General features: G+C 45.1%; 1 protein-coding gene across 4 annotated transcripts in view; it reads right to left on the bottom strand.

Moving 5' to 3' along the window:
• AKAP6 (A-kinase anchoring protein 6) overlaps positions 1 to 12,389 on the bottom strand; it is a 351,442-nt gene that overhangs the window by 126,441 nt on the left and 212,612 nt on the right. For all 4 annotated transcript variants that reach the window (XM_090033572.1, XM_090033569.1, XM_090033570.1 and 1 more), the window contains exon 8: positions 6,928 to 7,076. In XM_090033572.1, the coding sequence (XP_089889698.1) occupies positions 6,928 to 7,076 (149 nt within the window). The remainder of the gene's footprint in view (positions 1 to 6,927; positions 7,077 to 12,389) is intronic.

Below are 12,389 nucleotides of genomic sequence, written 5' to 3'. Positions count from 1 at the left end.
TAACTGAGGTCATACAAACAGATGGGTAGAACACTGCATATTAAAGAAATACGTTTCATAAGGCAAAGGCCCTGATAGTCAGTTGTAGCTCTACTGACTTTCATGTGTTCCATCAGTTTATACAAGTTAAAAATCTTGCAAAAGGGATGGACATGATTTGAATTCAAACCTGGATCCAAACACTCTATATACATTCTGCAACACAGGAAAAAGGTGGATGTTTCAAAAACTAAACCTGGAAGTGGGGGAGTTTTTTACTATAATAGGCTAAGCCAAAATGCTGGAAACTTCTGCTTGTCACACAATGGGATTTCTAAATCCAGATGTGTACCAAAGTTTAAATGTTGTTCCTCAGGGTCACCCTCATGAAAATAAAGTTTGGTCAGCAATATGTTAACTATTTTGAAATGACTCCCAATTGTTAAAAAGAGCATTCAAGCTGATACTTTAAAAGGTATCATCTTGTTTTTTAACAAATATACCAAGTAGTTATTAAAATCTGGAAGGTAGTAGGAATAAATAAAGTTAACAAAGTAGGGCAAATGTAGGTTCAGAGATACAGTAAGATTAAAATATAACTCTCAGTATTTCTGTTAGGCTGAATGTTCCTTTTATGTTCAGAATCAATTTTTTCTGTGCTTACTAGGTAATTTTTCACATTGCCACAGGCAGAATCAAGAGAAGCTTGGTTTCTGAAATATTGCATCTGTGGTAGGTGCAGGAGCTACAGTTGTTACCTGATTTTGGTAGATAATCCAAGTCTACTGACTGATTTTAAAAAATGTTGGTCAAAACAGGGTACCCAAAGATTGCCAAGAGGAATGCTAGAAGATATATTAAAGAGTAGACAACTCCAACTTCCTTCAACATGCTTTTCTGGTTAAAGGACTAAAATCATATTAGCTACATAATAATTGTAATGACATTAAGGCGTATATTTTAATTTGGTAAACAGGGAATCAGATATGCGGAGTTGCATGTCTAATCCCTTGAACCCTAAACATATTTCTTAAAGTGTGGACATCAATTTATTATTTTGAATGAAAATTCATGAGCACCTTTCTCATGAGAAAACCAGCTCGTCTGTGGCATTAATAAATAAAAAGGAATGTGGAGCTATTTCTATCAGCCTTTTTTATGCTTAACACATACCTCCAGTTTGTATTATTTCTTTGATGGAAGAGCTCACATGGTATTTAGAAGTACTGTAAGCGTACTGGTATGCCTGCCAAAAAATTCAACCAGACAAAGAATTCTTTCAAGTTTCTGGGTCATCATCTGTTGGATCTTCTTCCCATAAACAAGCTACTGAAATATTACAGAGGAAATCAAATTTCTGGCCATAACATTTTTTTTTTTTAAAGCAGCATTGCTTTACATTCTGTGCATATTTCTAGCCTTCTATAGAGTCTAGGTAATGCATTTATCTTAGAGTCCAATCTAGCGCCACACTACTGTCTCATGAATGTTACCCAGGGGCTGCAGGATCTCGCCCTGATGCCTGTGCAATAATTTATTTACGAATTCAAAAATGGCCCAAATTAAACACTCAGGATGCATCCACATATGCAGGCACATGTGCTTTCAGCAGCACAAATTTGGACCAGGGCTTTTTGCCTCAGCACATGTGCCCGGACATGCACTTTGGTGTGGGGCAAATTGTGCCACTTGGGGCATAATAACCCTGCCCGGCTCCTCCCAGATCTGTAGCTAGGGAGAGCTAACGTCTGTGCTGGCCCCAGCAATATAAAAACCTGCCCCGTGCTGGCCCCAGCAGTTTAAAAAGCTGCCCTGGCAAGTAGCTCAGGGCAGCTTGCTCTAAGGAGCTTCTGGGGGGACACCAAACCAGTCCCCTTTTCCACCATCCATCACCACCATCTCTACACGCTCATACACTGCATGATCCACCATGCTGCCACCAAGTGGCAGGATCTGCTTAGTGGGAGCATGGCTGGGGTACTCCACTGGCTGAGCCTGTACTCCACCCTCATCCCACGAGCCACTGGGGACCTCAGTTGGTGGCTCCTCCATGGAGCCATTGCCATGGGTGTGTATGTGGTGAGCTTTACAGACACCCTTGTCTCCTGCCCCTTTGGTGGGAAGAGGGAGACCATGGCGCACATGACCCTCAAGTGCACCAGGCTGCTGTCCCTCCACCTCCACCTCCAGTACCTTCTCCTGAGGTTCTGGATGAACTTCACCCCACCTTTTTATTTTTGTGCAGCCCCACCAGATCCCGGGACCTCCTGGTCAACCTTGTCCTGGCCCTGGCCAAGTGGGCCCTGTACACGACCAGGAAGGAGGCTCTGGCCAGGAAGGTGCCTGGGGACTGCACAGCTACATTCGTCTCACTGGTCTGTGCATATTCCCGGGCAGAGCACCAATGCGTGACATCCACCTGTTTCTTGGATGCCTTTGAGAACCAGTGGGTGCAGCCTGAGGGGCTCTGCTTGGTATCCCCCTCTGGAGCACTTATTTTCATATTTTGACCCTTTGCCCCACATGACACTCCCACCCTGGTTTTTGTTCTTCTTGTCCCAAGAAATGTATTTGTGTCTTTCACCTATTGGCCCCATATAGTATGGGCTATTAATTGCTGGGTGGACCTTAAGGCTCAGGTTAACTTGGAAGACACAAATAGACAGGAGCTTCTGGGGCCTGGTCAATTGGTATCTGGGGACACTACCCCTTGTGCCAGATGGATTGCTGAAGTAGCCCTGAGAGTTCCCTGTACCCTCCAACCACTGCAGCAGTCTGGCAGTGTGGGGCTGCTGCCTGGCTGTGACCGCCTGATACCTGCGACAGTATGTGGCCCCAAGGCTGCATGCCTGCCAGACTCAGATGGGGTCTGCATGGCCTGTAGAGGCATTTGCACCTCTGGGCCAGCTGCTAGTGGGCTGTGGCTGCATAGTGGGCCGTTGTGCAGTACTTCTGCCATGTGTGCCACCACCTGGCCTTCTGGGCAGCAATCTCCCAGAAGATTTGCTCAGTGTGGTGACCTGCTTTGAACTGCCAAGGCATGTCCTCTTGGACCCAAGTGGCCAGGAGGTCAGCCACCTCCAGCTGGATCCAAGGTGCCAGCTCTGAGCAGGCTCCTCTGCCTGGGTCCTGCCACTTGGCTCACTAGCAGGAATTCTGGTGTTCCCTATTTAAGAACTGCAAAATCCCTGATGGAAAAATCCCAAAGTTACTCTTTAAAATACCTCCAAATCAATGCTCTTCCACAATTAAAACAAAAGACCGCTCTGTGTATGTGTATGTGTGTGTGTATACATAGAGAGAAAGAGAGATCAAATCAGTTGAACAATGTTTTGTTGATATATTTACAATTTTAAGGCAATTTAGAAGCCCACCAGTGTCTCTATCTTCATAATAAAATAAATTCTAAATTTCTATACACTTTGACATTTAATTTTGGCTTTTTTGTAATTGGCCTCTACCTGCTTCACTCACCAGGATGTGCAGTGCTGAGCAGCACTGATATACCAGTGCCCTGCCCCTGCCCTTGGCCCTCACTTTTAACCCACAGCCTGCCCCACAACCCAGTCCCCTCACTCCTAACCCACAGGGCTGGGTATGTGGGTGAAGGGTTTGTGAGTGGCTTGGGGGTGTAGGCTTTGTGGATGAATTTTGGGGAGACTGTGGGTTTGGGGGGTGCTGCTCAGGATGGGTGGTTCACAGGGTGGAGGCCCATCACACAGCTCATAGATTGTCCCTGCCAGGGGCCACATCTTCCCTCCAAAGGGCCACAGCTCCCTCCACAGGGGCTACATCCCTCCAACAGGTGCCCACAGCCACCCAACAGGGGCCAAAGTCCCCCAACAGGGGGGCTACTGCCCCTCCCACAGGGCCCATATGCCTCTGCCTGGCACCAGCCCTCCGCTCACCTCCCTGCTCAACCCCAGCCGCCTTGCACTCACTGGTAGCAGCAGCAGCCATCAGAGCTGCTCAGGGCCTCATGGCACAGCTCCCCTGTTCTGTTACAGGTATATACCGGTTTCTGATCACATATAACAGTGTAATGTCTGTACCTGGCCTGTAAGTCCTTCCTTACACCCAGTAGAGCCATTGTTTCCTTACAGTGCATTCCTATTCTGCTCTCTTATTTCCACCATAGCCATTCCTCTACAGACATGCACTAAACTCTTCCAGTATTTTCAGTATCTGTATTCTGCAGACACTTCCCTGTTCCAGCTCTTAGTGAAACTATTATTCTTCACTGTAGAGAATCCAAGATTTGCAGATACTACCATCACTAGTAACAGGGGGAAATGGAACTAATCTCTTCCTAAGTTTTCCTAATACATATTTTCCATTCATTGGGTCATGCCTCCTTCCAAGTGTATGTGCACTCCCCTGAAGGGGTGCCATAAGGCCTTGATTCAATTTTTTACTGAAGTCAGTGGAACAATGTCCTATCTATCTCCTTATTTTAATTTGTCCCTCTCCTTTGGAAATATCAAGGTGTCTGGCTAATCTATTTACTACAAATACTCTGGCCACTGTCCGCAATCAATATAGCAGTTTTGTGTAGGACTCATTTTCAAAGGGGCATATATTTATAGGCATTCCTCTGATGGTCAATATAGTATATTATCATCATATCAATAGTAAATATAACTCTGTAAATGCAAATAATGTCATATAAATATCTATTTGCTTTACATGCAAAATCAGCTGGAGATAAAGGCAGGGAATTTCCAACATGCTTCAAGGATTTAGGACCTCAACTCTCAACTACTTTAAAATAGGTGATTTTTGATTATCTAATTCCATTAGGCCCTTTTGAAAAGCTCACATTTTAAAGCTTTTTTTTTTAATACTGGGCCTACAGAGTACATCTAAATACACATATGCAAAAATTCTGTATAAGTTGTTTTTACAGTTAGCATGAGCTACATTAGCTTACTTGGGAACATGAGATTTCTGCATAAGTAATCTTGCATAATTAGCCTAAATCCACTTTTCTAAGAGTCATCTTTCTATGTAATAGACGGAAAGTTTACCAAAGTGTGTTTCATATACTTTATCATTGAGTTAACAACTGGAAAAGGCAGTTCTGAGCTAAGTACAGACAGTCAAAAAGCCCAGGGCTTAATTGATTCAGTCTTTGCAGGTTTCTCTAAACTGCGTAGGTTGAACCGATAACCACATGAACAGGTATCCTCTTTTAATTGTGGAAATGTAGCCACATTCCCTGGCCAGAAATCTGGAGCGTGCTAGAGCTTGCCTCCCTGCTTGGCTGGTGCACACAGCTTAAGTCAAAGATAGCCTGCCCACCCTGTGAGGGGGGGCTTGCAGGGACGGTGAAAAGTGTTTTGGGATGCTTGGGAACTGTGAGTTAACCTGAATGTGGAGGAGATCTGGGACAGAATTTCAATAAACTGTTTAAACCTAAATCCATTAAGTCTGATATTATATCCATCCAGGTTTATCTTAAACCAGTTTCAGTCATTTTGAAAGGTTAAGAGCACTGAACTTCTGTTACAGATTTAAACCTGATTTTCACCACTTAAACTGGTTTTTGTGTAACTTCGGTCTTTAGCATTGGAGACAATACAATCCAGATCATCCCAAGCAACACTAGTTTTCTCCAAACAAGGAAAAGGAGAGAAATAAGCAAAATTCTGTTGAAGATTCTTAGTATTAAAAAGCTTTCATCAGGACCTTGATGAACCCAAATCACTAACACTGGACAAATCTACCTCTACCTAACAATGCTGTTCACTCATCAGGGTGTTTTCTAGGTGGCCAACTCATGTAGGGATCCTCAAGTTAGAATCAGATTGCATGTTCTGATTGTTAGCCCTAAGTATGGAATTAGATGTTTGGGAATCCTCTGAATATTTTTGACAATATAATACTAGGATGTAACATATATATTTCAGTATATGTTAAAGGGAATTAGACACCGGAAGAAATTTAGATGCAATAAAAAAGCCATTCTCAAACAAGAAAGCTGAAAGCAATCCATTTTGCATGTGGAAAAGACTTTTTCATAACTATTTTTATCCTCTCTCTTCCTGTGCCCCTCCCAAAACAACTGTCACAGCATCTGCTTAGATAAAGAGAAAGACATGTAAGCAAATTTAAAAGCAGAATGCATTTTTCTTATGTTTTTACACAGCTTCCAGTGTATGGGTGTTGTTCTCTAGGACAACAGATTGAGCAGTAAATCAACCACTGAAGTGTTTGGCATGCTGACATAATCTTAAAATGAATTTAGGGGGAGGTTTCAAAGACACAATGAGGTGGCAAGTACCCAACTCTTGGCGATTTTTGTCCAAACAGTGTTTTAGAATGACTGAAATCTAGAATTCTCCATGCCCATTCTGCTAGGTTTCCTTGTGGATGTTGCCAACAAGAGTGCCATAGATATGGGTATTTTACATTGATTCTACATTGATAGCTGTCTCTTAGAACTGAGATGACCAACACAACAGAAAACAGCTAAAATAGTTCCAGCTTTCTATCAGAACTAAACAAGGTCATATTTAAACCAATAACAGAGAAGTTAAACGTTTTACATTCATCTTTCCTGATGCCTGGTAAAATTAACTCTGTCTTGAAGAAATGCTAGCATGTCATGGAGATATTTTGTAGAAAATATTGGAGTATTAAAAGAAGTTAAGGAATAAGAGGAATAAACAGGCTTACTAAGCAATGAAATTTAAGAGTATAAAATCTTTTTTCATGGAAATAATAGATTGCTAACGTAGATAGTCCCAAGAGTAAGCAGTAACACAGGTACTTTATTCATCACTCATTCATTTTTGCTTTAGTGAACAAGACAATAAATATATATAGCATACTTTCCCCTCTCTGCTTGGGAGGAAATATTCTGGTTAACATACAGTATAAAAGAATAGATCATGTAAAAAAGTACAGATCAGTGAGAATAAAACAACAAAAAGAATAGTTCCCTACCCATTACTTCCCACTGTGTGAACTTTTGACATATCCGCAAACTCTTCCTTTCGCTTGCTACTACTGTTGTACTGCTCACTGTACAGCTTTAAGGACATCTGTTCAACAGCATCTCTTTGTGCTTCCAGATAGCATAGCTGAACCTCAGCCTAGAGAAAGAAAAAAAAGAGGGAAAAAACCTTTTCTTTTTTAATTCAGAAGGAATGCATTTAAAATAACTGTTTTTAAACTTAATCTAAAAAAGAGGAATATTCACGCTATTCTTTCTATCTTTTCATGATACTTTAAAAGTCTGGTCTTATAAATAGGATGACTGCACTGTTTATTGTCTAGTATTAGATTTGGGTTATTTAGTTTGCTATCACAGAATGGTCTATATATCCCAGGAGGTTTATATCCAGTTAAGATGCTGAATAAAGATTTCTGTGCGAGTGAGAGAGATGAATTAAAATGTTATACTGTGAAAGAGAGCAGCTAAATATACAAAATAAATTATGTTGCAAGTTTCAGAAGCTCATTTTCACCTTGTTTATAAACTACCTTATGCTTCAGAGTTAAATATACCTGTACTTTTGTAAGTTTCCTAAAAATATAATAATGGCAAATAAAAATAAAGGATGACGATTTTCTCTTGGTTTTTCTCTACTTTGCTTCCACTGATAACTCAACAGTTTCGATTGGCAAGAAGAGACAGTAAGGTAGATATGCTGTTTTCCATCAGATTATGGACCTGGCTATTTCAAAACTTATTGAAAAGATACTTTATTAATTGCAGCTGTGGTGATTCTGGAGCTCAGAGCACCAGATGACACAGGGATGAAGTCTGCTCTGTGATGTACTTGCCCTTGGGTAGCAGAAGCAAGAATTAATTAAAAAGTACTTTGGGACCAATATACTATTGTTTTCTTTTAATATATTCCACTAAAATAAAAAAACACATTAAAATTCAAAAACTGTTACTATGTTATAACTTAATTCTGTATTTCCATTAGTAAGAACAAGATGAGTAAATCCTGTGGTAGGGCAGCATGGTGAATGCACTGGCATGGAGGAAACCTTGCTTAGACATTATCTTGAATTTCACCCTGTGGGAACATCCACACATGCAGGCATGTGCACTTGCAGCAGCTCATATAGGAGCGGCACAAAATTTTGCCTCAGCGCATGTGCTCAGACATGCACTTTGGTGTGGGGCAAGTTGTGCTACTTGGGGCAAAATAACCCTGCTCAGCTCCTCTGGAACTGCAGCCATGGGAGCTAGAGCCTAGCAGTATAAAAACCTGCCATGGCTAGCAGCTGAGGGCTATTTGCCTTCAGGAGCTTCTGAGGCCCAGCCAGTTGGTATCTGGGGATATTACCCCTTGAGCCAGCTGGACTGCTGAGGCAGCCCTAACCTGGAGTGACCCCTGCCCCCTCTACCCACTGCAGCAGTCTGGCAGTGGGGGCTGCTGCCTGGCTGTGACCTGCTGCCACCTGCGACAACATCTGTCCCCTCAGACCTGCGGCCCCATGACTGCATGCCTGCCAGACTCAGATGGGGGGCCCCCTACCCTGCCATCTGGGCAGCTATCACCCAGAAGATGTGCTCCTTGTAGTGGCCCGTTTTGAACTGTCCAAGTGTGTCCTCTTGGCCCCAAATGGCCAACACATTAGCCACCTTGTCTGTTCTCCAGCTGCATCCCCAGTGCTGGCCCTGGACAAGCTCCTCTGCCTGGGTCTTACCACTTGTCTCACTAGCAGAGATCCTGGCATTCTGTGTTTAAAAATTGCAAATTCTCTAATAAGAAACCCAAATTATCTCATTAAAATACCCAAAAATAGTGTTCTTTTGCTAATGAAATGAAATGCCACTATATAAAGAGAGATCAGTTGGGCAACATTTTATTGATATATTTACAAGTTTAAAGCAATTTGGAAGCCTACCAGTGCCTCTATTATCATAAATAAATAAATTACAAAGATCTATACACTGGCATTTACATTTGGCTTTTTTGTCATAGAAAAATCAGAGCTGCCCCTCCCCCCTTTGCCCACCAGGATGTGCAGCACTGAACAACACTGATATGCCAGTGCCCTGCCTCTGCCCCTGTCCTTGCCCCTCACTCTCAACACACAGCCTGACCCCGACCCCATTCCCTACACTCATGACCCACAAGACAAGATAATGTGGAAGAGGGGTTCGTGGGGGTGGCTTGGAGGTGTGGGGTTTGTGAGTGCATTGTAAGGGGACTGTGGTGTGGGGGGGCTGCTCAGGAGGCTGAGTCTCTTGCCCCCCGCAGCATGCAGCCCCCCCACCTCACAGACTGCCCCTCAAGAGGAGCCACAGACACCCAACAGGGGCCACAGCCCCCTATCCCCCATAAGGGCTACAGCTCCCCCACAGGGTCCATAGTCTCCTGGCAGGGGCTATAGCACCCTCCCCACAGAGTCCTAGCTCCCCCCGCATGGCCCACAGCTCACCTGCAGCAGCAACAGCCATTGGGGTGCTTGGGGCCTCCTGGCATAGCCTCCCCATATGGCACTGGGCAGCACAGCTTTGTCCTGGCTGCCTGGCACCTGGTACAGCCTGTGCCATATTGTGTGAGCCCTGCCCAGCTTGGTGCAGCACCATGCACTTTCGGGCAGATCTGGCCCACTCAGGCTGTCACCCAGGGCCCCGTGCCACTTGCAGAGACCATCTGTCATGTTAGGCTGGGTCCTGTATGCACCACCACAGCTCCCCTGCTCCAGTGCCCCCCACCCCAGTCCCTTACTTTTGACTGAGCCAGGGTCCATGCAGCCTGTACCAGTCCAGGCTGCCCCACATGTGGAGGCAGTGTACTTCAGCACTGGGGCAAGGGGCAGCCATAGAGAAGCTCTGCCGCTACCAGAGCATCCCTTTGGAGGACCCAAATCTCCAGTTGCTTCAGGGCATGGTTCTGGACTGTGTTCTGCCCCACTTTTTTCTGCGGGGTTTTTTTTTTATACCTGAATATTCTGGTATCAAATTTTGAGCCCCTGTTGCAAATATGCAGTGTGGGCAACTTTTTTTGTTCCCAGTCTGCCTCTTGCCACGTCTCAAATTGCTTTATTTCAAATGGGCTCATCTGGATATGCCCATGAGGCAGTGAAAAAAGGTGTTGGCTCTATGTCAACATTATCCAGACGCCAACTGTAAAGGGACAATAGATTAAAGGCCTAAAACCAGAAAGGAAAACGTACAAATTCCACTAAGAAAGGGATATAAGATGCATCATATTTGGATACCCATGTTGAGTAATATAAATAAAATAATGCCAGTAGCATATGAAACTTTTGGATACTTACGAAGGCCACATAGAGGCATTTCATTTCTACTGGGAGAATCACTGCTCTCCTGGAAGAAACTACAAGTGTACATTCAATTTCTTCCAGGAGGAAACATGTCCTTCTCCCTCACAAAAATGAATGCTCTCTGTTTCACCTAGGTGGGCAGGGGAACAGTAAGGCAATGCTCCTTCCCTTTTCCCCAAATTGGGCGGAGCCCAGGCTTGGGGATTTGCCTTGCTTCTCTCAACCTCTCCTGAACTAATTCAGGGGCAGGAGAAGAGCTACTGATGCTCTTGCCTCTTCCCCAAACTGGGGACTGCTAGGTGGGCAGCAGGGGTGGCTATGGTGGGGCTGGGACTAGGGAGGCTGTCCCCAAGCCTGCCTTTCAGCCCAACTGGCTTCCCCTCACTGTCCCTGCCACCTAGCTGGGTGGCGGAGAGTATAATTTAGAAGCCTATCGGGCTGGGATAGCTCTCCCCACACTTCCCCAGACCAAGGACTGCCTGGTCAGGGAAATAGGCTGAGGGTTTGTTCCTCTGCTCCACTTCCCTCACAGATTGGTCTATAGGAGGGGAGAGAAGAAGTAGAGAAAGTCCCCCACCACTCCTCTAGACCTTTGATCTGGGGAAGCAATTGGAGCCTTTCCCAGCTGCTTTACTTGCTCCAGGGAATAGGAGGAGTGGAATTGCCACTGCTCCATATACCTTCCTCAGACATGTCTACCACTATAGATTTCATAGATTTCATAGACATCAGGGCTGGAAGGGACCTCGGGAGATCATCGAGTCCAGCCCCCTGCCCAAAGGGCAGGAAGTCAGCTGGGGTCATAGGATCCCAGCAAGATAAGCATCCAATTTATTCTTGAAGGTGTTCAGTGTAGGTGCTTGAACCACCTCCGCTGACAGACTGTTCCAGACCTTGGGGGCTCGGACAGTAAAGAAATTCTTCCTTATGTCCAGCCTGAAATGGTCTTGCAGGAGTTTGTGACCATTCGATCTAGTCATCCCTTGGGGCGCTCTGGTGAACAAACGTTCCCCCAGATCCTTGTGGTTACCCCTGATAAACTTACAGGTGGCCATCAGATCACCCCTGAGCCTACGCTTTTCCAGGCTAAAGAGTCCCATGTCTCTCAGCCTATCATCGTAAGATCTGTTTTCCTGACCTCTGATCATGCGCGTGGCTCTCCTCTGGACTCTCTCAAGCTTCTCCACATCCTTTTTGAATTGCGGAGCCCAAAACTGGACGCAGTACTCCAGCTGCGGCCTCACCAAGGCCGAGTACAAGGGGAGAATGACGTCCCAGGATTTGCTCGAGAAGCATCTATGGATGCAAGCCAGCGTTTTGGTCACTTTACTAGCCGCAGCATTGCATTGCAGGCTCATGTTCATCTTGTGGTCAATGATGACCCCCAAGTCTCTTTCTTCTGTAGTGCTATCCAACGTAGCACTGCCGAGCCTATAAGGATGCTGCAGGTTTTTCCTCCCAAGGTGGAGAACCTTGCATTTTTTGGTGTTAAACACCATCAGGTTCTCATCTGCCCATTTGCTGAGCTTGTCCAGGTCAGCCTGGATCACCCGCCTATCTTCTGGCATGGATGCTTTGCCCCAAAATTTGGTGTCATCGGTGAACTTGGCCAGTCCACTCCTGACTCCAATGTCCACATCATTAATGAAGATGTTGAACAGGATGGGTCCCAGGACAGAGCCTTGAGGGACCCCACTGGTCACAGGGCACCACGATGAGTGACTGCCATCAATCACAACCCTCTGGGTCCGACCACGGAGCCAATTTCACAGCCAGCGGATCGTGGTGGAGCCAAGGCCACAACTGGCCAGTTTGGCCAAGAGGTGATCATGGGATACCAGATCAAAGGCTTTTTTGAAGTCAAGATATATGACATCAATCTCTTCTCCCTCGTCCAGGTGATAGGTCACCTGGTCATAGAAGGAAATGAGATTGGTCAAACAAGACCCACCCGCAACAAACCCGTGCTGGCTATCCCCTAGGATGTTAGCCTGGGCCAGTCCCTCAAGGATGGCCTCCTTAATAAACTTTTCTAAGATCTTCCCCAGGATAGAAGTCAGGCTAATGGGCCTGTAGTTAGCCGGATCCAATCTCCTCCCTTTCTTGAAGATCGGCACCACATTGGCCTTCTTCCAGTCTTCGGGCACTAC

The sequence above is a fragment of the Crocodylus siamensis genome, chromosome 2, assembly GCF_052110815.1.
Source record: "Crocodylus siamensis isolate JL-2025a chromosome 2, ASM5211081v1, whole genome shotgun sequence".
NCBI lineage: Eukaryota > Metazoa > Chordata > Crocodylia > Crocodylidae > Crocodylus > Crocodylus siamensis.
The sequence above is the reverse complement of the archived record's forward strand: the minus strand, read 5'-3'. Positions and strand labels throughout refer to the sequence as shown.